The following is a 25,350-nucleotide window of genomic DNA, read 5'->3' as shown; positions in this document are numbered from 1 at the left end:
CTCAGTTGCCAAGTAACCTTGAGACAACGGTAGTCCTACATGGAAGAAGGTGTGTGTTAGGCTGGGTAAAGTATGTGTGGAAAATAACTCTTTTCTTAAAGCTGTTATCTGAAACTTTTAAAATGATATACAGGGTTTTATTTTTCTCATTTCTGTAGATACCTAACAGTAACTGGAAACCACATGCTGCTTTTTTTCTGCAATTGGAGCCACTGGTTAGCTGTGTACCTCATTGCTATTCACAAGAAGTGAGCCAACTTTGCAGACTTTCTGCAGGGAATTATGTGATTGTACCCTCAACATACTTGCCTAATACAGAGGGGAATTTCACAGTTATCATAGCAACAAAAATAGACAGGTAAAAATAAGTGGGCTTGTGTTTGGACCTAAGATACTGTTAAATACACTTATTATATAGCATAGACTGCAGTACGCAATCACTGTTGTTATACTATACTTTTTTGTGTTAGAACATCGTTATTTTCCTAAGTCATTTCCACTGATTTATGAAGGAGTGCATGCCTGTGCTTTGACTCTGGAAAAGTTGTTGTCTAAGGCTGGAGGATTTGCATAACTTCCTCTTACCCACTGCTGAAGAACAGAGATTCCTAGGGCTTGGGAGGCTGGAATTGGAATAGCAGGGAGTGTCACCCATACTCCTATATTAAGACCTAAACCGAGATTTTATTGCTTACGTCACTAAACAGATTACTGTTCAGAAAAGGAAGCAGGCGGTAAGTCTTAGTCAGGAAAACCTTATATTAGTAGCCCTTAATGCTTGGTTAAGTATTCCTTAAAGAATTTGACCCCAGGATTCCCCTGATGGGTAGCAATCTCTAGCAGAGCATAGCCCAGAACTCCCCTGTTTTCTGGAAATATGACAAAAATTAGATTGATTTTTTTTTTTTTTTTGCAAGTACTACTAGTGCTCTGTACTGAATCAATTATTTTGCTTCTTTTAAAACAGAAAACGCATTCAGAGCCAAGAGACACTTGGACATGTTTTGCAAGAAGTAAGTGGCATTTTAAATTATTCAGTAACAGTAAAGGAGAGCGAGACAGATGGAGATGCATCAGTGATCGAAACATATACACAGTTGCTAATTTGCTGAGTCAGGGAATGAGAGATGGGAACTGAAGAGATCTGATGCTGTTTTGAGGCTAGTGGTATGATCTTCAACAACTCCATCTTTTTTCAATCTACAAACTAGCAGTTATACTATAACTCTCTGCTCTCTTACTGCCCTGTGACCAAAGAATTATCTCCTTACTGATCTATGAAGTTACTATTCCCTCCTTCAAATCCTTCCTTACTACTCACCTCTGCTATAATGCTCATAAGAAATTAACCAAATATATGTATGTACAACATAAGAAGTGCCATATTGGGTCAGACCAGTGGTCCATTTAGCTTGCTGTCCTGTTTCCAACATTGGCAGGAAGGTATGCTTTAGAGCAGAGGTGGCCAGCCTGCCCACAGGTGGCATAGGCAGTCTCTGTGTAGCATGTGGCAGATCAGGGAGGGGGCAGTCAGCACAGTGGTAGATGGGGTAGGAAGAAGAAAACAGAGCAGTTTATAAGATAGGATGCACAGGGCAGGGAGCAGAAAACAGAAGCAGATTGAGCAAGGAACAGAAAGCAGAGCAGCAGATCTGGCAGAGGAAAGGAATTGGGTGACCCTTAGGAGGACATGGGGCTGAATTTGTGGCATGTCTGCCAAAAGAGTTGATTTAGAGAGAAAGCAGTGAACTAGGTATATTTAGAGTAATCTATAACCTATTTATTAGCCTCCTGGCATCCACCATCATTGGTTTCAAGATGCCAACACCTGCTTTTAATACCTATTAATAGATCTCTCATCCATGAATTTGTCTAGTCCCTTTTTGAATCTGGCTATGCTACCTGTCCTTACCACCTCCTGTGGTAACGAGCTCCACAAGTTAAGAACATGCTAGGTAAAAAGTACTTTCTCCTGTTAGTTTTAAACCAGTCTCCTGCTGATGACAGTGGATACCCTTTATTCGTAGTATTTTGGGACTTGGTAAATAACAGTTCCCTATTCACTTTGTTTTCACCTTTCAGACCTCTTTTATATCCCTCCCTTAGCCTTCTCCTTTCCAAACTGAAGAGCCCTCGCCTTTTAGTGGCAACTGCTCTATGCCCCTGATCATTTTGTTTGCCCTTCTCAGTACCTTTTGCCATTCTGCTCCATCCTGTTTAAGATGCAGAGACCAGAACTGCATGCAGTATTAAAGATGTGGGTGCACCATAGATTTGTATAGTGGCATGATGATATTTTGTGTGTTGTTTTTAATTCTGTTCTTAGTGATGCCCAACATTTTGGGGAGGTGAGGGGGAAGGATCACCACAGCGCGCACAGCTGCCATTTTTAGAGAACTGTCTACAGTTACTCCAGGCTCTGTTTTCCAAGTCATACATGACAGCTAGTTCAGAACCTAGCATTGTGTATGTAGTTGAGATTATTTTTCCCCGTGTTCATTACCTTGCACTTGGCAGATGACCTTCAAATTGTTGACATTTTTTTGCCCACTCACTTAGCTTGGTTTGATCTTTCTGTGCTCCTCTCTGTCAGCTTGGGATTTGACTACCTGGAATAATTTATTATCATCTGCAAACTTGGATATTTCAGTGTTCCAGGTCATTGAAGAAAATGTTGAACCAAACATTTGAAGATGGTGAACAAAACAAAAGTTTAAACATACATATATCTGACTGTAATTCTCCTCTTTCTCTGTGTTATAGCCTCTACCCACCCAAATGGGCCGTGGTGTAGATTGAACTCTTGGTGTTACTGCAAAATTTAGAAATTTTGTTCTGCCTAATATCAGATTCCTAGTGTTAAAAATAAACATGCAGGAATAGAGGGGGGAAAGGAATGAGGAAAATGTGCAGATGACTGGGCTGTACAGTTCAGAAGGTCTGTGTTTTTATTTATAGAACATATATTACATTTCCTGATTTCTTTTTCCCCTTCCCTACTAGTTTTACATGTGCATATATGGTTTCACAGGGCTGGGTATGAGCACAGAGTTTCTGACACTGATAGCATTTTTATTTTGGTGGTAAACATTTTTTAAATGGTATTTTAATAATAATTTGTTCAAAAAATTCTGACTTTCCTATTAGATCATAGTGTGTTCATGATAATAGTGTTTGCTTATTATGCAAGAAAAATGCAAACTAGATAAAGACTCAATGATGGAAAGAGGCCAGTTGGAAAAAACTAAAGTTAGCTTACTAAATTTTATGTCCCAGGTTGGGTTGACCAGTCACTACACTTTGTCCTCAAAACCACACAAACAACTAAGTGTGGACTTTGCATATTTTTTAGAAATTGGAGAGGAAAAAAATATATCTGTACCCATTCAAATGATGCTCACTGTTTTAGTATCTAGGATCTGTAATACCTGATTATACATAACATAATTTCTACTACTTTTTTAAATTTTACATTTTTCTTTACTGGTGGTTTTTGACTCCCCAGGGCACACATTGGTAGGCTGTTGTTATTGAGGAAGGCCTGTTCTTAAAAGGTCAAATAACACTTTACACTTGGACCATACTAAACCTATGGACTGTTAAGTGGTGTTAAAGTTAGAACATGCTTGAACACTTTTATGTTAAGGATTAATACTGTTTCTTGTCTGCAAAATTTTGACTTAGCACTAGAGGGCTGGTGAGCAGGGGTATAGCTAGGCAGGAGGACAACTGGGCTGTATCCCTGCATCCTGGGGTGCTGGAGGACTGCAAATTACTGGTTTTATCTCTGTAGATCAGGCTGAAGTTACCATAATACAAGGTAGGTAACATGGCCTACAGTTCACCTTTGCCTGAAGTGGCATAATTTTGAGATGTTCAGGGAGCATTAAGTGTGTGTTAATGAGCTTTGACACGTGGATGCTCATTACTCTAGCTCAGTATGGTCTAAGTGTGATATGTAACTTCATCGTTATATTGTTCTCTAACTGCGGTAAAACTTAAGCCTACTCTGCTTTTTTAGTGATAGGGGGAATTCACAACCAAGTGTCTCCCACTGGGAATAACCTGATTCAGCCCCCTGAAAATTTTCGTTTGGAGATGACAGCCACCGTCACCTTGTTGGTTACAGCTGTCACTGTGGGGTCCAAAAACTGATGATCTCTGGGTTTTGCAAACTGTACCCTGACTAAGGTTATAAATCAAGAATAGGACCTTGAAGCAATTTAGGTGTTTGCAGAGAAAGCAGTGCAGGGCACTGAACTTCTTTTATGGTGGGCTTCTTTTAGTTTGCCTTAACTAGAAGGTGGACTTTTGATTTCTGAAAGTATTAGAGCCGAGGTGAGTATTGGTGTATTTTATTTTCTAAGACCTCTTGTCCTGTCTAAGGTCAAATTAATGAAGTTATGGGATTTGTTTTCTTTGAGATTAACAGCATATGGATTTAATAAGAAGCAAGCGTGTAATGCTTCTTGGTCTTACTATCCAAATCATCCTTTTCTCTGTTTAGCTTAAGGCTATCCTTCAATCTGTTTTTCCCTGTTGCTAATGACATGTTTAAAATGACAAGTTTTAATCCATGAAGTGGCTTCTATTCCCCTATTTTTGTAGGTCTCCTTTACAGCTGTGATGAAAAAGTAATGTGACATCCTTGTGCTGATGTGACAAATGGTGGAAAGTCTAGAACTGTCTGACCTCTGGTTGGCTTCAGTTTGAAACGAAGTACTTGGGAAGCACTTTGGAGTCCACAGTTTTCCCATCACGTGTCAACCCTGTGCTGACTTGTCTGTAAAGATACCTCCTTTACTGTATGTATCATGATGAGCATTCGTTCCCTCTGTATATTTTACAACCAGCATCATACAACTGGACCTTGTATTGTACCTCGGCTCTTCACTAATACGGATGAAGACTGCACATTTGAACTCAAGCTGCAATTTTAAAACAGAATCAAAAGAAGAAAAAGAAAATATTTATGCATATCTAAAGAAAGAATATTGGGTGAAAAATATCAAAGTTTACAGAACAACCTCAGGAGACCAAGGGAGGAGAACAACTGGAATCTTTTTTTCAGGAAGAAGACTGTAGGAGCCAACAAATTACACTGGAGTAGGAAAAGACCTGATCTATGTCTTACACTGCCAGTTTATTTCTGAGCACTTTATCATGGTTCCTGCTACTACAAATAGTTCTTTAAGTCACAAATCAATGAAGCTTGGCAGGAGTTTTTGGTTTGGTTTTTGTGTGTGCGTCGTGTGAATACCTGGGAGGAAAAGGATGAAAGACTTTTGCTAAGATTTTTTGTTCCAAAATTCTTTACATTGTACTTTGTAGCCAGTATTGAGACTATTGTGTTCAGAGGGACCTCCCCTCTCTGTAGAAAAACATGTCGTTTAACAGACTTTTCTTAATTCCTATTAAAAATATTTCCTATTCAAGTTGGATTTTATTTAAACATTGTATTTTCTTTAATAAAAGTTGGGTAATATTAAAGAGTTAAGAAATGCCCTTTATTTAAAAAAAGGAAATAACTAGTGATATTTAACTTTTATGCCTTTTGTTACGGCAGGCTTTTGTAGTATTCTGTGGAGTTCCACCATTTCCAGAAAGTCTAGAGATGGACAGTCTGTTTCTTCTTCCTCTTAGGTTGTTGTTACATAATCATCATTATATCTTAGCTTTTATGCTACACTTCAACTTCCTGTATGTTTGCAGTTGTTTGTATTGAACTGAAATTGAAAGCAAGTAGGCAGCAGACAGCTGATTTGGATGCACCAGAAACTTTTCACGAGTGGAATTAGCAGGTGTCTAGATGTACTTTTCATTTGAGTAGTATGAGAGACAGCAGAAGATGAGACCCAGGGTACCAGGCCCCTAATTTATGTAGAACTCTAGAGTGTCTAAGAGTGGCTTTAATAGATGCTGGCAATTCAGTTAAATTTCTTTAGTTCTGAAAAGGTCATTTTCCTCCCTTAATAAATAGTTGAGTAATGTTCTAGTAACTTGCAAAAAAAGTTGGACTTGTAAAACAAAAAAAAGGAGTTGGATCCAAAATACAGTAAAGTACATGCATCAGCATGTTTGTACAGAGAACCAGAGCATGTTTAACGAAGAAATAAGGAGACAAGGATGTAATCCTAAAGTGACATTTCCTTGCCAAGCCCAAAGGGGATTTCCAAAGAACTGTGATTGAGAGACCCCGATTGTCCAAGAGCTTACTCATGTGCCCAACTTGTATTAGCCTAAATAGTACGAGGAAAGGAGCACACCAAAATGAGGAAGCTAGTTAGATGGAAGTTAGGAGGAGCCCCTAAGGAGGTGAGGAACTTGCAGGCAGCATGGGCACTGCTTAAGAACAGCTTATTGGAGGCACAGAGCAAATGCATACCACAAATCAAAAAAAAAAGTCGACCAAGAGAAAGCCAGCATGGTTTAATGGCAGAGTTACAGAGGCAGTAAACAGAAAAAAGGCTTCTTTCAAAAAGTGGTGATCATAAGGAAAATAAAAAAGAACATAAACACTGGCAAAGCAATGTAAAACTAATAAGACAAACTAAGAGAATTTGAGGAGAAATTTGCTAGAGACACAAAAGTTGACACTAAACATTTCTCTAAGTACATCAGAAGCCAAAGACCTGCGGGGAGCCAGGTGGGTCTTTGGATGATCAGGGTGTGAAAAGGGTGCTAAAGGATGAGGGGGCAATTGCTCAGAAACTAAATGCATTCTTTGCATCTATCTTCACTGGAAGATATTAGAAGGTCCCTTCATCAGATCCAGTCCTCTCCAGAGACAAGTGAATGGAGTGGACCTAAGTGGAGGTGTCAATAGATGAGGCCATAGAGGAAACTGATAAACTCAACAGTAGCATATCATCAGGACCTGATGGCATTCAGCCTGAAGGAGCTCAGATTGGAAATTGCTGGACTCCTAACTGCAGTGTGCATCCTGTCACTAAAAACCTTGGTACCAGAGGACTGGAGGGTATAACGCCCATATTTAAAAAAGGCTGTAGAGGGGATGCTGGGAGCTACAGGCCAGTGAACCTAACTTCTGGAAAAAGGCAAAAAGCCTGGGAAGGAAAAAAAAAATCAGAGAGTCTGGATGATAGCACACTAAAGTTTCAAATTATTGCATCTGGAGTATTGTGCAGTGGTACTGGGATTGAATAACTGATTTGCTTGATGTCATTTCATTTTCTGCTACCTTTGTCCTATTCTTAACATAGTCTAACACAGAGGTGGGCAAAATTTGGCCTGCAGGCCGGATCTGGCCCACCGAGGGGCTTTGTCCGGCCTGTGGGGGGTCCCTCAGTCCCGCCTGGCCTAGGCATTGTCCCATGGAGGCTACCCTTGTGGCCCTTGACAGTTTGCCAAAACTCATTATGCGGCCCTCCAGCTGAAATGATTGCCCGCCCCTGGTCTAACGTCTTAGTGAATGGATTTCCACAGTAAGTGTTGCATGACAATTCACAGATCTCTTGTTTAAAATCTTAGTTGCTGAAATGCTATTTTTTGTACAGATGGTTTAGATTACTCTTTCCAATAGGTATTACCTTATGTCCGAATACACTTACAATAGCTTTTTATATATATGAAAGCAGCACCTCAGTGTTGTGGTATATGGTAGACTAGCGTCGAACAGCACGGAGCCTATATGGATGTGGCTTCAGTATAGCTCCTAAAATATAGTCCAAATTAATTTTTTTCACTCCATCAGGAAGCTGGAACGTGAACGCCCTCAGCAGGTTGGCAAAGAAGATGAAGAGCTCAGTTCTTGCCATCTGTTCCCCCAAACATACACGATGCCCTGCATAAGGAAAGGGAAGAAAATTACAAATATTTGCAAAGAATGAGTCAAAGACGGGAGAATTTCTGAACAGAATTCTTGATTTTTCTCCTGATAGTCTCTTTTGGATTAACCAAATTATAAGATAAGGGTTGGTGTTGCCTCATGTGAAAGAATATAATTAAGGGGGAAATCATACTAGATAAGGTTCAGAATGGGCATGATAGGAATGACTGCCTTCCTACTGTTGACGTTGAGCTGGTGCGTGATCAGTTAGAAAAGTTAGATATTTATAAGTCAGCAGGACCAGATGAACTTCATCCGAGAGTGTGAAGGAGCTGGCAGAAATCATCGTGGGACCTCTGGCGAAACTTTCAAAACTCGTGGTGCTTGGGGGAGGTCCCTGAAGACTGGAGGAGGACTAATATTGTGCCCATCTTCAAGAAGGGGAGGAGAGAGGACCCAGACAACTATAGGCCAATTAGCCTAACTTCTATCCCAGGGAAAATCCTGGAAAAATTCATCAAGGAACTTGCAAAAGGTAGGATTTTGAACGACAGCCAGCATGGATGCTCTAATTAAAGCACCCAGAGTGTCACATGTATCAGCATCTCTGTGCTGAAAAATGGCAGTGGGGGTGCTTTAACTAAAACTGGTCAAGTGAGTAATCACCAAGCTCCAGCAGACTTGATTAATCGAGCCGGCTCTGACGCACTGTAATTATAGCATGTCAGAGCACATGTGATGCGTCTCGCTGCACGTGTGACGTGCCCTTAGTTCTTTGGAAAAGAATCATGAAGACGTTCAACTCCAACTCACGTCTATAGCTTAAGTTGTCAGTTTGCTTTCAAAATGCATTGTGAGATACCTTGCAGTGTTCTTTATATCAGCTGTGTATTTCCCCCCCCCCCCCAAATCCTATGTCCAGTTTTAAAATGTTTCCTTAGTTTGTCTTCCTGCAGTCAAATGAGTAGATGGACAGGTAGGTGTGCAAAGCAGGTAAGAGCCTCTGTATTATCTTTGCATACAAGAATGTAGGATTTGCACAGGCAATTGGGGCAGCTGCTACTGAAAATTAGATTTGCTCTGTTTAATCTGGTTCCTATATATGCGTTCTAGTGTGGCATTTGCTTTTATTACTGCACCAGATTTATGGTATGTGGACAGAAGAAACAATTATAGCATGAAGGACAGAAAAACTGACTTGTTCAGCTGAATCTGCTGTAACTCTTTCATCCATCTGTTCTGTCACTACAGTTTATTTCCTATTACATCCAGGGGCAATTTACTATGGTTTAAGCTAGGAATGGACACACCAAGCAGTTAAAACAATCCAGCTGACATACAGACCAGCCAGCCTACAAGCATGAGTAGGAAGCCCTGTGTCCGCAGGCAGTCTAACTGTTTTGACCATTCACAGCTGCAGTTAAGCTATTGCTTATATTGTGCCTCGGTTCATTTTTATATTGGTGCTCAACTGATATTCTGTCTGTGGGGCAGGATGTGCTGTCCGTATCTTTCTATTCTATTTATTTTTACAATTAATTCTTCAGCTACGACCTAGTCCCTTTGTTGCACTGCTTTTCTTTCCAGCCTGATTATTGAAAACACTTCTCCATCTGCTCCCTGGGTTAAAAGGGGATCGGCTCATGAATAAAGTGTTAGCTGAAAACTTGGGAGACCCATCTTCAATATCCCCCACAGACTTCCTTTGTGACCTTTGGCAAATCATATAAGCTATGTTGCCGTGGCACAGTGAGCTAGTTCTTAGTTGAGCAACCTCTAAATAAATTACCTTGGATACCAGAAACAGTACAGCTGCATGCATGTGATACTCTGTGTAAGCTAATTATCTCAGCTGAGAAGCTATCTTGTTCAGAGGTAGATCAGGTATTGCTGTGTGGTACTGTATTATGTCCTGTAGTCTCCCTGTTTCTAGGTTCTTCATGTGAAAGAGGGTGATATCACTTCCAGACCTCACAGGGCAGCTGTGAGGATCAGTGTTTCAAGAACAGTGAGGTGTTCGAATACGAGGGTCATCAGGACAATTTTAAGTCACCTGACACATTGAGATTTCTGCCACGTGTATGCTTCAACAGACATAGGTATGAAGTTCTAGCTAAAAGCAGAACGACTACTTATTATAGTTATGTTACATTTATTACCCTTCAAACGTATTACGTTAGATCACTTGGCTTGAATCCCTGCTGCTGTTAGTCAGTTGATCTTGCCTGTCACACATGCATATTTAACTTCGGAAACTGAAAACTTCTTTTCCTTTTCTCTCAAGGTATACATATTGGGAAGGTTCAGACGACAGTGCATTACCTGCTGAAAATGGTAAGAATGCTTCATTGTTCACAAAGTTGCCATCTGAATCAAGAAAGTGATTTGGGTTGAATTTCCAAGGGGTTTCCCAGTACCCAGGGTCATATACGACAGAATGCAAGTTTGGCAACACAATTGTACCCTGTAAAAACACAAAATTATGTTCTGTTTGTGAACCGGTCTTTGTAACCTAAGTAAAAATGCAGGGCTAGTTTCTTAGCTTGTGGAAATAAGCATAAGATTCACTGACATCTGGAGAGTTATGGCTTTTAACACCAGCTGAGGTTAGGGCCTCAGATTGCCAAACCTCTTTTCCCAGTGTATCAGCTTAATTTTAAAGGGTCATCACTGACAATGCTGTTCCCAAATGTTATTTTGCAAAGTGAGAAAATTCCATGTGATTTATTCTCTTTCCGCCTTCTCTTCTCTTTCTTTTTCTCTCTCCTTTGACAAGGTAACAAGCTTTATGGCTCCGGAGGGAGGGGGCAGAGAGACCAGTGGATATGGTCCACCTTGACTTTATTAAGTCTTTGGATCTGTCTCCCATGACATTCCCATGAGTAAGCTAAAGGAGTGCAGTCTAGGTGAAATTACTGTACAATGAGATTGTGCCTTGTTTGATAACTGCTGAAGGATTTGTATGTTCAGTGAAGCACATGTACCACACTGAAGAAGGAACACATACAAAATGGGCATGATTGGCTAGGGTATAGTACTACAGAGAAGGACCTTGAAGTTATACTGGATTGCGACTGTATATGAGTCAATACCGTTACTTTGTTGGGAAACCAGACAAAACAAGCTAATAGTACGCTGGACTTTATTTAATGAGTGTATCCTGTGCAGGTCATAAGAAGTGATTCTCTGTTCAGCACTGGTGAGGCCTCGCTTGAATCACTTTGTTCATCTCTGGCTTGTTTCTAAACTTGGCTTGTTTGCTGTTTGTGTGCTTTTCTCTCCTAGCACTGCCCCCTCTCGTCTTTATTTCTCTCGCTGTCCCTCCTCCCTTGTCTTTTACATTCTAATTTCCCTCAAAATCATAGAATCATAGAAAATTAGGGTGGGAAGGGACCTCAGGAGGTCATCCAGTCCCAACGCCCTGCTCAAAGCAAGACTGTCCCTATATCATCCCAGCCAAGGCTTTATCTAGCTGGGTCTTAAAAACCTCCCAAGTTGGAGTTTGTGCACACAATCTCTCTGGGTAGCCAGTTCCAATGTTTTACTACCCTCCTAGCGAGAAAGTTTATTTTAATATCTAACCTCAACTTCCCTTGCTGAAACTTGAGCCCATTGCTCCTTGTCCTGTCATTTGCCCCCACTGAGACCAGTCCAGCTCCATCCTCTTTGCAGCCCCCCTGCAGGGAGATGAAGGCTGTTATCAAATCCCCCTCGGTCTTCTCTTCTCCAGACTAAATAAACCCAGTTCCTTCTGCCTCTCCTCATAAGTCGGGACTAGTTTAAATCAGGGGCCCAGCTCATGGCGCGGTGGCTCCTTTAATTTTAGAGTTCCCCCTGCATGTCCTCCCGTGTTGCTGATTGGCGGAGGGGCCCCACCGCTTACTGCTTGCTCACCAGGAGGCAAAAACTTTGGTTTTAAATATGCCATGGTTTTTGCCTCCCACAGCTTGCTGCTGACCAGAGGGGAGGCAAAAGCCATGGCATATTTAAAACTGCAGTTTTTGCCTCCTGGTCATCAGGAGCAAGTGGCAAGCACTGGGGCTACTGGGGCCCCGCTGCCAACCAGCAGCAGAGGATTGCGTCAGGGCGAACTCCAAGGAGCTGCCGTGCTGTGAGCTGGGCCTGTGATTTAAACCAGGCCTTACTCACCAGTCCTGTCCCCCAGCCCCCGAACCATTTTCATTGCACTCCACTAGACCCTTCAATTTGTCAACATCCCTTCTGTAGTGGGGGGCGGGGAGAGGAAGGGGAGGCAAAACGGGACACAGGACTCCAGATGTGGCCTCCCCAGAGCTGAATAGAGGGGAAGAATCACTTCCCTCAATCTGCTGGCAACGCTCCTACCAATGCAGCCCAGGATGCCGGTAGCCTTCTTGGCAACAAGGGCACACTGCTGGCTCATATTCAGCCTCTTGTCCGCTGTGACACCCAGGTCCTTTTCTGCACAGCTGCTGCCCAGCCAGTCGCTCCCAGCCTGCACCGGTGCATGGGATTGCTCCCTCCTAAGTGCAGGACTTTGCACTTGTCCTTGTTGAACCGCATGAGATTCCTTTTGGCCAAATCCTCCAATTTGTCTCAGTCACTCTGAATCCCAGCTCTACCCTCTTCTGTATCTACTGCTCCCCTCAGCTTGGTGTCATCTGTAAACTTGCGGAGGGTGCACTCAATGCCATCTTCTAGGTCGTTGATGAACAAAACCGGCCCCAGGACCGACCCCTGGGGCACTCCACTTGATACTGGCTGCCCTCTAGACATCAAGCCATTGATTACCACCCTCTGAGCCCGGTGCTCCAGGCATTTTGCTATTCGTCTTGCAGTCCATTCATCCAGCCCATACTTCCTTAGCTTGCCTGGGATAATGTTGTGGGAGACCGTATCAAAAGCCTTGCTAAAGTCAAGGGGCATCATGTGCACTGCTGTCCCCACAGCCACAAAACCAGTCACCTCATCATAGAGGGCAATCAGGTTGGCCAGGCATGACTTGCCCCTGGTGAATCCATGCTGACTGTTCCTGATCACTTCCTTCTCCTCCAAGTGCTTAGAAATGAATTCCTTGAGGACCTGCTCCATGATTTTTTCAGGGACTGAGGTGAGGCTGACTGGTCTGTAGTTCCCTGGATCCTCCTTTTTCTCTTAATGATGGGCACTATATCTGCCCTTTTCCAATTACCTAGGACCTCTCCCAATCCCCACGAGTTTTCAAAGATAATGGCCAGTGGCTCTGCAGTCCTCTCCTTCTTAAACTTTGCTTTCTACACACCCATTCACAACATCTGATGAAGTGAATTTGGCTTGACAGCATTTTACTTTACAGTATCTCTGTCAAATCCACTAGTCTGCTGAGCTCCGATCTCCTATATGCATTTGCTTCCTGATCATTTGCTGTTCCTTCAAACACCTGTATATTTTCTTCTTTGCTGCACACTTATGTGTGGGGCGAAAAGTAGCTGGTCAAAATTTACAAAGCCCCTTACCATATTCTCTTTCTCCCCTTGGAATATATTCACTACTTTGATGCCTACAAATCCCTCCCCTCTGGCATTGGTTGGGCAAGTGTCAAGCCCAGATTTGTGCACAGTGTTTGTTTCCTCATCTGTCTGATTTACTCCCACCCACTCCATCTTCTTTGTCCACCTCATGTAGTTTGCCTGAAGCCAGGGTGAGAGTTTTCTGGTGCCGGTATAGGCTTCTTTGTTACTTATCTGGGAAATGCTTATTTCCTATAGCGGCGTCTTGATTCTTGACTAGGCTTGTAGGGTAGGTAGTAGAGTACTGTAAACAGTGCTATGATTTTGGCATGTTCATTTTAAATGTTGTGTTTGAGGTATGTTTGTTCAGCAGTGGCAAAAGCACCATTTGTATAAAGGTTACCAAGCGTCCTTACCAGAGCTAAGCAATGACCCTACCAAGTGTTGCTTACTGTGGTACATTGCCACACGGGAATTGTAGTTTGGAGGGTTAATGACCCCATTCTTAAATTGGGCCAACATTGCTGGCTGAGCTGCATGTCCCATGATCCAAAGCATTCTCCCTTCAGACTGACTGGCTGGGTGCATTGGGAAAATCATAACGTATCATCAAATTTATGGTTTCCATGACTGTGACGATGAAATCATGTTCTCAAACATAATGCAAAGACTTTAAGTAGCAGCAAGGGTTATCAACCTGGAGAAAGTCTTTTTACCTTTTGAATGTGATACCCCAGCACTGTGGCATCCTTCACGCACTGTCTGGGGGCTCCAACAGCAGTAATGTTGCTATAGCGTAAGATCTCATGAATCACCGCATTTGTGTAAGGCAGATTTTTCCTGTCCTTGTAGTATATTACTTGGGAGGGTTCCAGAACAGCCTCTAGCTCTTTCTGGACTTTTCCTGCAAAGTATTACTTTGTTATATTTATTACAGAAAAATATTTTCCATCCCTTTTTTTTCCTGTTTTTTCTTTCTCCCCACCAGTCTCTTTCTTTCTTTTTTTTTTTTTTTTTTTTTTTTTTTAAAAAAAGCTAATGTGACTTGCTCTATTGCTCTTCAACCCCAGGATTTTTAGAACAGATGTGTTGCCACAAAATGCCTTGGAGTGTGGTTTGATCCCAGCACTGATTCAAAGCTGATTTTGAGAGACAGAGAAATGTGTTTTCCCTGGGTGAGTGCAAGGTAATCTCTCAAGGGCACCTTTCTTTTAAATTAACTTTTACAGAAGTGGCTTCACTTCCCAACTTGAGTAAGAGATTTGTCTTTGAAATGAGGCACATTAACACTCCCATTGTTTTTACCTTATTTTTGTGTTGGGAACATTATAAAGACATATAAGAGTTAGATGTTTTAAAGTTTTGTCTGCTATGCCCACTTGATTTGGCAGTGAAAAGTGTTTTGGGTAGGCTTACATGCATATTTTGCATATAAAATGACCTCTCCAACCTGCTGTTCTCTCTCTCCTACCTTTATACTACTGGACAGGTAGACAGCAGTCACTTCTGGTCCCTGCTACTGGTGTCTAGCCTCTGCTAGTCTTGCTTCTTCAGAAGGTGGTGGGAAAGCTGCGCGTTTTCCTTAATTACGTTCCACATATTAAATTCACATTTTGGAACTGCTGTTCAGTTACCAGCACGCTAGCACTGAAGTGCATTGCTAGCAGGCAATTTTAGTTGACAGCTCACTGGTAGTTGCATCTAATATTTGTTTTGTAACACTGTACACACTATGTAAAGTGAGTCTTTTTGATGTGCCTTCACCTACCTTGGATATCTGGGTATTGTACCATGTAGAGCAGTGCCCAGTACAGGGTGGTAGTTGTAGTTTCTGTGCCTCCCAACAAAAGATCGACCATAGTTTGAATCATGTTATCTTCATTAAATGTGGAGGTGGGGTCATCTTTGTTCTGCATGGGGCATTCAGAAGAAAAGCAGAAGCTTTGACACATGGCTTGATGAAAACTTATGAAGTATGCCCATGATAAAAGTAAACATCTCCTCCAGTTCCTAAATTAATTGGAATATTAATCTATAACATTTCATTTTGTCCTTCAGTAAAATTTGCAGTGTGCAGTGAAGCTAAGGAGAAGCTGGTTTAATATAGAATACAGGCACTTACTTTTGCTATGTGAGCCAAGTAGAAGTCAATGAGATCCTGTGGATCGTCTGCTTTCCATTTCTCCTTGTGACTTTGGACCTCATTCATAACCAAACTGTGCATAAAATCATTGTATGCAAACACTTGCTGGTGAGGTCCTGGGAAGCGATGCATGAACCAGGGGAAAGCATCATACATCTGTAGGTAAAATATAGGAAAGGTGTTTTAATTTAGGTGAAATCAACTGATTTTAGAGTCATGAAAATATAAAGTGCAAGGTGGAGGGTTTATGCTTCTGGTAGGGATATGAAACTTTTAATCTCTTCTCTGAGTCAGTGGCCAGTAACGTTTTACTGGCAGTGGGCTGGCATGGCTCAGCTCAGGTCCAAGGTGGGCTAATGGTAGGACCTAGCCCCATTGCTATTGCTGCTTCTTCCTGATGCCCAGCTGCAGGCTGCACAGGCAAAACTCCCCACTGCCCAGTCATGGCACAGCAAGGGTGGAACCCCTGCCACAAAAGCCCCTTGGTGCCCAGCTGTGGTGTGGCATGGTACAGGTGAAGCTCCTGGCTGCGGGCCGGATTTGGTGGCCCTATGGGCCAGATCCATCCTGCGGGCCTTCGGTTGCCACCAGTCTCTGCTATAAGCAGTCAATTCTAGACTGTTGTTGACCGAAATATGTAAACTGATGTTACATGAAATAAATTGGTGGCAATAACCTAAGTAGCCTAGTTTCTTATCAAGTAGATACGGTCCCTATATTATAAACCATACTGATAATTATTGTCACTTGCTTTTCCTCAATAAAAACACTGAGGACTGAGTAGATACCAGGGTTGAATGATTCTTGAACTCTTGCAGACGTTCATTCCCAGACACTTGAGATGCACTGCTGAACAGTCGTTTGTGGGAAGCTTCCTTTTACTCTGCCCATGCTTTGTGTCTTTAATGGCTACAGCAGTGGGGGACAACCTTTTTGGCAGGCATGCCACAAATTACCCCCTCCCCCAAGTGCCACTTTGATCCCCTTCCCCTGTGCGATCTGCTGCTCTGCTTTCTTCTTCCCATTCTCTGCTCCCTGCTCAATCTCTTCCTCTGCTTTCTGCTTCCTGCCCTCTGCTCTTTGCCTGATCTCCTGCTCTGCTTCCTGCCCTGTGCTGCTGCTTTGTCTGTCCCCTCCCTCATCTGCCACGTGCCACTTGTGGCGCTTGCACTGCAGGTTGGCTGCCCCTGGACTAGAGGGTTTCAGTTTCTAGGAATTATCAAGAGAGAAAGTTCTTGTAGAAGTGTCACAAAGTTCACTTAGATGAGACGTACATTGTGGGGGCTGCGGGGGCTGCTGCCGCTTTAATTATGGTGACTGCGCTGTGGTGTCTGGCAAGTCAGGAACTTTTCTGTTGTCAGAGCTGTACCAGCTCCCCTGAATGACAAGAGCCTCCTTTTGATGGGAGAGCTGCCTCCACACTGAGAGTTTGGCTGGCAGAGCTATGTCTCCGGGGCTGTGCTTTTTTATTGTCTCTATATCAACATAGCTGGACCAGCAGAACCTTGTAGTCAGACAGTCTCACAGTTAAATATTAACATTTCTAAAGATCCTCTGCTTGGAGGTCTCTCACAACCTAAAAATACTGTTGCCAAGTACTAGAAGGTTAGAAAATCAGTATAGCCGAGGAATCAACCAAAGAAAAATGCTCTTTCATCACATTGAAAGTCTATGAACTGTATCATACAGGAAGCCAAATTAGATTCTTTGATGGTTCCCTTTGGTCTTGAAAAATAAAAATGCGGTCCAGATGCAATATACACGAAGATCGGTTTAAATGTCTGACGGAGAGGATGCAATGGGCACTTAAACCTTTGCAACGTGAGCAAGGAACAGAGATAAAGTTGCACTAGTTTTGCTACGGGTGTATTGCTACAGGAACTTGGAGATGTAAGAGTTACTTTATATAATTGTTTCATCTGTCCATACCCAAAGTTTAATGTTTGGAAAAATCACATTTTGGTGTTAATTTGGAGCGCGTGATTCATCTGAATCATGCTCAAAATGACAGGGCTTCAAAGGATTGGCTTTTATTAGCTGAATGTTTAGATTCTGTTTCCAGTTCCAAGCTCTCAACAATCAAATGTTTACGCTGGCATTATTGGAAGCATTTAGAAATCCAATTCCAGACATATGTGTTTCTCTAAGCCTTTCTTAATTTTGAAATATGTTAAATTAGCAGGGGTCAACCTTTTGGGTAGGCATGGAACAAATTAGCCCCACACTCTCCCTGAGTGCCACTTTGATCCCTTTCCCTTACTCGGTCTGCTGCTTAGCTTTCTGCTCCCTGCCCTGAGCTCACTGCCCAAGCTGCTGCTCTGCTTTCTGCTCCCTGTCCTGTGCGCTCTTCCTGATATTGATGCTTTGCTTTGTGCTTTCCCTGTCTGCTGCTGTGCTGCCTCTTCCTTCCCCAATCTGCTGCATGCTACACAGGTTGCCCGTGCAACTTGTGGCACCCCTGCTGCAGGTTGGCCCACCCCTGTAGCAAATCTACTATTTAAAAACAACAGTAACTCAAAATAGCTGTAGCTCAAATCGTAGGCCATTTGATTCACTGATTATATTCTGTAAACAAAACGCATCTGTGGATGGGTACATTTATTGCTTCACAAGCAAAAATCTTGCATGATGCTTTTTGAAATTATGGCCATCGGTCAGAGTCTATATTTTTGGAATTTTAGCTTATCTAGTATTACTCGGAAGCACAGCCAAAGTTGATGGAGCTGAATGCTCACCCGGCCCCAGATAGTTGCCTGAAAGTAGATCACAAAATAGATGGCTTTGATCAGCCGGTTGAAGGATTCATCCTCACTGGAGAAGCGATGTCCAAAAACCACAGCACAAATCACGTTTGCGATACCATGGACAATGGGCGTGTGGGGATCAAAGGGTTTCCCTGTGAAGATGACCATTGTGGTGCAGAAAGTTAATCAGGTGCATGAAGGAGCCTGCACAGTGCAGGTAGCTGTGCACTGAACAGGAAGTTGAATTGTTTCTAGGTAAAAAAACACATTTTACAAAAGAATAATGATGTAGACAAACATATATTTGTAGTAGCTTCAAAAGGGGAAGGGACAGTGCCTCAAAACTGCCTCATTTAGGTTCACATTTGGGGTGATTTAGCTCCACAGTATCACTGCAGAATCACGTACATGTAGCAGTTACGGTGTAACAGCTGCTGCGCATCCCTGCATAGGAGGTTTTTGGGACTTATTTCTGTTCACCCCATTCCTGTTCTCTGGGAGGACAGAACTGAGTATATATTTGGAGGAAACATACTTTGCATTTCCCTATTTCTCCAGGGTCTGACCTGTGAACCGTTTTGTGTAACGTGATTGCATTTTTCCTCTCCTCTGTGGCTTTCATTGGAACAGAAGCATAAATCCTCAGGTATGGCATAATCCTCAAGCTGTTTTTTTCAAAGTATAAGGAAAATGTTGCATAATAGGCTGAGAGCTATGGGACTCTTCAGCTTGGAAAAGCGCAGGCTTAGGGGTGATCTGGTCGCCACCTATAAGTTTATGAGGGGTGCTCACCAGGATCTGGGGGAACGTCTGTTCACCAGAGCGCCCCAAGGGATGACGAGGTTGAACAGTTATAAACTCCTCCAAGACCGTTTCAGGCTGGACGTAAGGAAGAATTTCTTTACTGTCCGAGCCCCCAAGGCCTGGAACAGCCTGCCATCGGAGGTGGTTCAAGCACCTACATTGAACGCCTTCAAGAGAAATTTGGATGCTTATCTTGCTGGGATCCTATGAGCCCTGCTGACTTCCTGCCCCTGGGGCAGGGGGCTGGACTCGATGATCTTTGAGGTCCCTTCCAGCCCTAATGTCTGTGAAATCTATGAAATAGTTGCCCCACAGAATGGAAAGCTCCTGGTTCACCAGCTTAAGATCAAAACTACATTTATAAAACACAAGTATCTAGCCTCTTAGTTGGGACCTGATACAGCTACCTCTAAAGGAGATAGAAAAACTGACTGATTGTAGCAGAAGTTGGATGAACCTTAGTAGACTATTTCCAGGTACTCACTTAAAAAAATAAAATCATTAAACTGCAAGGTGCATTATTCATTTGATATATATCTAGCTTTAATCCAAAGTGATATTACCCACTTAAAAATACATAAAAATGTTATTCAGGTTGCAAAATAAAGCACTCAGAAATTAGGAAATGCCCGATTTAAGATCATGCGTGTAGTGTTAATTTTGTTTTCTGACTCTGCCAGCTTAAATGAAGCAAAGCATAAAGCAAAGGTCTCACCGAAAAAGCAGTTTTTGTCCTTTAATTAAAGACTATCTTAATACATTTACACAAGAGGGCAGAATTAAAGATATAGGTCACCATAATTCTTATTTCATACATTTTCGTGCTTGACTTTGCAACCTAAATAACATATTTTAACGTGTAATTTTCTATTTATTTAAGGCGTATATATAAAACACGTTCTGTTTTATGTTGTAGCAGCGTGCATTTCCATTAGTTTTGAACCCTGACTCTTCAGCACTGTAGCACAGACTGTTGCCACTTAAGGACTAATTGCATTAGTTTATAGCAATAAAAAGCTGGTTCCAACTTGTAGGGGAGGCAGATGGTCATTAGGGTTCAAGTCTTGTGACTGGAAGTGGCTTAGTCTAGTTCTGTCTGCTATGCGGAGATGTTGGGGAGTCCCCTGTGCGTTGGCTAGCTGTGCATGGCAGAAGTGATGCCACGTGGTATATCCCAGTGCTCACTAGACCTTTCAAGAGTGGCTTGGACCTGTCACTCCCTGATTCAAGTCTTTTATCCAGGTTAGTGTGTTGCTGCATGTTACATGGCTACCCCACTTTTACTTTGCTGGTGGTGCCTGGATAGGGTGCCGGGGTTTTGGTTGGCCATGTGTGACTGTGCTCTTCTTATGTTGTCCCAGGTGCCACATCCCTGTGACTGTTGCATTGTTATGGAGTGGCTAGTGTATATTGTTCTCTGACCTGGAGCTTTTTTTCTTTGCAGAAAGTTGTGGTTCATGTCACTAGCTTTCCTCTCCCTGCCCCCTCCAAATACGCTCACTTCGGCACTGAGACTGGAACAGCAAATGGGAGTTTCGGAAAGTAACATTTAGTTTCAGTTAAGAAGTCCACATAGGCAATTACTGTGGAGCAGTTGAGTACCCTCCTTTACCTTGCTGTGCATATTCATGTGCCCATGCTGTCTAGCTTTTGATGTTATTCTAGAAGACATGCTTGAATGAAACAAGTCATTGGCTTCACTACGGGGGAAATAGAGAAGAGAAGGCTGAGGAGGGATTTGATAAGTCTTCAAATGACCTGAAGGGTGATTTATAAAGAGGACAGAGATTGACTTTTGTCTGTGGCCATAGAGGACAGGTGTTAAATCTTTCTGCACAAAGTCCACGGCAATCTTTTGCAATCGATAGTGTTAAGCAACCTAAATATTGGGATTGCTACAAGCTCGCTGCTTACCAATAGGAGAGTGATAACAAGAAGAAAAAAAAAAATTGTCTCGGCATCTGTATTTGAAAACACAATTTCAAATTGCAGTTAGTACAATCAAGACTTTTGGTATTCTCCAGGGAACTAGGCAATTCATGAACAGTTCCACTGCTGTCAAGTCCCACCCTGTGTTGTTTATGGAGCAGAGAGGCTCTTCAATTTAGTATCATTTGCAGCCTGACTTAAGTATAAGGAACAGCATTACATTTCAGTCTTTCAGTTAGTTTACCATTCTCGTTTGCAAAGGCCTCTATCAGATGATGGGCCTCCTCTTGTATTCGATGTTCCAGACTTTTCTTGCCAAGTACCAGGCTCCTTAGAATTGTCATGACAAAACGTCTTTGCTGTTTCCAGGTGTGACCGCTCGTTAGGAAAATGCCTGCGGACAAGGAAGAGCATGTCTATGCTACTGTTAAGAAGGGAAATCCCTTATATAGTAAAAGGTACAGTTAAATTAAGCCGCATTTTTTCTAACGAGAGCATATGCTGATAAACGTTACAGATCTGAATTGTGATCTGCGACATGAGTTTCTAACATTAGTTTCATCTTCCAAACCTATCCCCAGAAACTCCAGGGTGACAGTGTTTGGAGAGGACAGGACTGCTTAACTGTCAGTGTCTCAAGCGTGCTTCATTTCCTAACTGGATTTTTGATCACTTGTCAGTGATGGGGTGGGTTTTTGTTACGTGGAGTCTGTTTTTCTTGAAGCCACTATGTGGTCAAATTATACAGGCAAATTTTTCTTCAAATACAATAGAGAGAAAGCAAATACTGTCAGTGGAGTGTTGTGAAAATACGGTAGCATAAAACTTATTTTGGGGTTTTTTTTTACCTGTTTTTCTAAATTTTCCAGCTCTGCTGCGAACCTCATCAATGGAAAAGAATTTTTCTTTCTTACGAAGTCACCTTTATGTTTCAATATCATTCCTAACCATAAAGTAACATCCAGTACCTTTTTCACCCATCAGGTCCCTATAGAAAGGGGTAAGAGGCCGTCCAGAAGTCTCTTCTGAATGGGAGATAAGGCCATCCTTTACAGCTCTGTAGCCATTCAGTACAATTAGAGGTGTCTGTCCCATCCACACTGTGTAGATGTTTCCATAGATGTTGGTTAACTGGAGAGTAGATAAACATATGTTAGAAAAGCTGAAAGCAATTGTCATATTGAATGAAATAGTTTGAATGTTTGTAATGGTTGCCCATTAGCCAGTTTCAGGAAGAAGATAAGATTTATCTCCTTATCTAGGTTGTTGTTTTGGACTACGTGTGAAAAATCCAGACTTTGCTTAAAGTCTTAACTTTTGAATTTTATCTTTAGAAGTCTTTTACAAAGAGAACCTAACAATGATCTTTTCAGCAAATATCCTGAGTTCCGAGAGATCAAACCCTAGAGCCTTTTGATCAGATTGGTAAGAAAAGGTCACTTGCAGTGGTATGGAAGTTCCCCAAAGTAATTAAAATGATTAACAAAAGAAACTAATTACTAAGCATAAGAATCTGTTGAGTAAGATCCGAGCCCAAATTTGGGGGTAATGACAGGTTTGAGTAGGAGTGGCCCAAGACGGCAGCTCACTCAATAAAAACTGTAACCTACTGTCCCAATTTGGAGGTAACTTCACTTGCAGAACAACGAAGGAAGAATCGCAAGTGTAGGCCGGATCAGACTGATCACCTGAACCACCCTCTCCGTGAACACGAATCTCTTAGCTCACGCTGAAGCTGCAGAGCACCCGAAAGGGACTGAAAGAAGGGGACTTAGTCCTATCAGTATTGAGGCCAGCCCATTGAACCGTACTGCTGAGGTGAGCCCATTGAACCGTACTACTGAGGCCAACCCATTAAATTGTACTGCTGAGGAATGAAACCATATTTAGGTGTTTGGCTTCTCGGAGTTCTAGGATTGTAAGTATATTATGAAAATAACAGTATTGATTCAAATTTAACTTTTAGTTGTAATTGTAGTTGTTTTTGTAATACTAATTCTTATAGCATTGTTTGGGAAGGAAGTGCTTCGGAGCATTGTTTCTGACATATGTAATTATTGTGTTCTTAATGTTTGTGGTATTTCTAAGCTAAGCAGTGTTATATACGTAGCAAAGAATTTTAAAATAAAATTGTGTTGTATAAATTAAGTGTGTAATCATTGTGAAATTGTGCAATCAGCTAACTACTCCCCAGCCAGTGCATCAAAACGAATCAGTAAATTGTGTGGGATCTTCTCTATTCCATAACCCACTAGAGACAGCAATAAAGGGGTCTCTTAAAATTAATTTTTTGGAAGTTTTCTATAAGTGATATTTCCCATTGAATCTACAAGGGCATTTATTGACTCCTTTTATGGCCTGCTTTGGCTGTGGAAAGCCAATCTTACTCCACCTCATGGCATGTAGATACTAAGAATTGGAATCACTCCAAAAGAGGGTAATCCACCCCAAATATAACCAAAGACCTTCTGCGAGCATATGCCTTATCTCTAACTCAAAGAGAAAGTGAAAAAAGACCAGCTTGATCCCATTTCATGTTTTTCTTTCATCTTATGAGACTCTCTGGGTCTTTATACATGTGCTCTGGGAGGTAGGGGAGAGGGGGGTGTTAATTAGAGTGCCTCCAAGAGCCGCTCTAATTAAAGCGCCTGGAGCATCACATGTGCATACCCGTGCTGAAAAATGGTGGCAGGGGCACTTTAACTAATGCTCACCAAACAAGCTTTAGTTAAAGCGCCCCACCACCAGTATTCAGCTCAGGGATGCTGATACATGTGACACTGGAGCGCGGTAGTTGGCATGCTCCAGCAGACTCGATTAATCAAGTCTGCTCCGACCATGCTGTAATTACAGCACGTCGGAGCAGCCTCAGTGGATGTGCGTATGGGTGCCCCGCGTGTGTTCTTGCTTTCCTTTTGGCCTCCGTGAAGGCAGAGAACTATTTTTGAACTCTAGATTTTTTTTCTTATTGTCTCCCCATAATTTTTGTCATCTTTCCCTTAATAGTCTTTTCCCAGGTCAGGCTTCTTTTTTCTCCTGAAATAGAGCTGGAATTAAATTTCTTACTTTTGTTACTTTTAAGCTGTTTTTCAAGTGAAGCCAGTAAAACAAGTATATGATATTTCCAGTCCTATCTTAAACATCATTTACTGAGGCATTCCAAAGTTTTATTATGGATAAACAGAGACAAGCCAGTTTTGGGTGGACAGCTGGTTTGCTAATGGAGACCAGATTTCTCACAAGCAGGAGATATTCCAGTGGTATCAATTCCAGTGCCTCTGGCAAAGAAAGTTTTACCATGTATGCTATGTCGGATGAGTCTCTAACACAAAATACAGCAGGGAGTGAATCTAAACAATCAGTATAATAAATGGGACTGCTTTTTTTAGAAGATGTCTGAGTCCTTCTATATCTATTAACCATTGTCACTCATGGACAGGAGGAAATACCAGAGGAGCCACGACCACTCAACCTCTGGCAGAGCAAGATATTTAAGTTGCCTTGGAAAAACTTTGGAAACAAACCTGGGGCCTGATTCAAAATCCAGTGAAATCAAGTGGATAAACTCTCAGTGATTTCAGTGGTTTTGGATCAGATCTTCATTGCTACTTACATATGGGGCATGTGAGGATGAAGTCTATAAATTACAAAAATACATATTTTGATGGTGTTATATGTTAAAGAAAGAAAGACAGTAGTTAAAACCAAGAAGAAGAGTAGCAGTCTGAAATTTTTCTTCTTCTTTTCTTTTTTTGGAAATAATTGTTTTAGCAGTAGTGCAGCATCCTTGGGCTGTTGAATCTGGGTAATAGTTAAGTTGGAGAATACCCTGTGACTGATTAGCTAATTTCTCTGCAGTTCTAATTGCAATCCAGCTGAACCTCTCTACTTCAGTCAGGCAAATCTCTACTTCAGATTTCTGCAAAAATAAATACCTTCACAAGAGTCTCCCGCTGCAGTTTAAAGTCCAGCAGCCACAAGTTTCCAATAATGGGGAGGGGAGTTGGTCCTGGAGGAAGCCATCTACGTGCCCATTGCAACTTCAGAAACAGCATGATCAGGAGCAAAACAGCCAGAGCTATTGAAATCTCAAGTATCCCCCACATCTCAGTGATGCTGCTTTGTCACTTCTCTTTCTGGACATGGGCTCTATCTGAGCTCACTTTAAGCTGACTTCTAGTTCTTTGCTAAGAGCATTTGTCCTCTCCAGCCAGCCCTGCCTGCCTGCCTCCCTTCTGTCCTCACTCTCTCTCTCTTTCATACAGTATACAGACTAGCTAGCTGAGGCACATTTAGTAAACTTCGAAATATGTGACTCGCTTCAGTGAGCCAAACCACGCCTGTCTCTTCTCTGATCTCCTAGTGTGACCTTTCTCTCTCTCTGCAGTGAGAGACTCCTTTTTACACCAGATCCAGGGCTAAATTTTAATATTTCTTACACTGGTTACCATGGACCACAGAAGTCATGTATAG

The 25,350-nt window shown here is 42.1% G+C and overlaps 2 protein-coding genes across 6 annotated transcripts in view; one reads left to right on the top strand and one right to left on the bottom strand.

The window, feature by feature from the left end:
* The window catches only part of CAPN10 (calpain 10), a 42,263-nt gene extending 36,789 nt beyond the window's left edge, over positions 1 to 5,474 (top strand). For 4 of the 5 annotated variants that reach the window (XM_025195938.1, XM_006017105.3, XM_014527805.2 and 1 more), the window contains 3 exons: positions 159 to 358; positions 968 to 1,013; positions 4,609 to 5,474. In XM_025195938.1, coding sequence (XP_025051723.1) covers positions 159 to 358; positions 968 to 1,013; positions 4,609 to 4,638 — 276 coding nt within the window. In that variant the 3' untranslated portion in view covers positions 4,639 to 5,474. Of the gene's footprint in view, positions 1 to 158; positions 359 to 967; positions 1,014 to 4,608 lie in introns of those variants that run through there. The other variant, XM_014527806.2, reaches the window with a different exon arrangement.
* A 2,139-nt stretch (positions 5,475 to 7,613) lies between these two features.
* LOC102368001 (cytochrome P450 2J2-like) lies at positions 7,614 to 24,983 on the bottom strand. The gene is made up of 9 exons (XM_014527795.2): positions 24,813 to 24,983; positions 21,846 to 22,008; positions 21,122 to 21,271; positions 18,136 to 18,296; positions 15,380 to 15,556; positions 15,026 to 15,167; positions 13,974 to 14,161; positions 10,112 to 10,253; positions 7,614 to 7,804 (listed from the first exon to the last, which is right to left on the bottom strand). Exons 1-9 carry the CDS (start codon positions 24,981 to 24,983, stop codon positions 7,626 to 7,628), a joined length of 1,473 nt encoding a protein of 490 aa, XP_014383281.1. The 3' UTR covers positions 7,614 to 7,625.
* Positions 24,984 to 25,350: the final 367 nt, after the last annotated feature.

Source organism: Alligator sinensis, unplaced genomic scaffold (genome assembly GCF_000455745.1).
Source record: "Alligator sinensis unplaced genomic scaffold, ASM45574v1 scaffold301_2, whole genome shotgun sequence".
NCBI lineage: Eukaryota > Metazoa > Chordata > Crocodylia > Alligatoridae > Alligator > Alligator sinensis.
This window is presented reverse-complemented; position numbering and strand designations above follow the sequence as displayed.

Excerpts from the sequence above, each read along its gene's own strand:
- LOC102368001 (XM_014527795.2), bottom strand. The coding sequence starts at position 24,983 with ATGTGGGGGATACTTGAGATTTCAATAGCTCTGGCTGTTTTGCTCCTG. Across the intron at positions 18,297-21,121 it reads GGCCTTTGCAAACGAGAATG|GGAAACCCTTTGATCCCCAC; the intron begins GTAAACTAACTG and ends TCATCTTCACAG. Across the intron at positions 7,805-10,111 it reads ATTCTTACCATTTTCAGCAG|GGCATCGTGTATGTTTGGGG; the intron begins GTAATGCACTGT and ends TTCCTTATGCAG.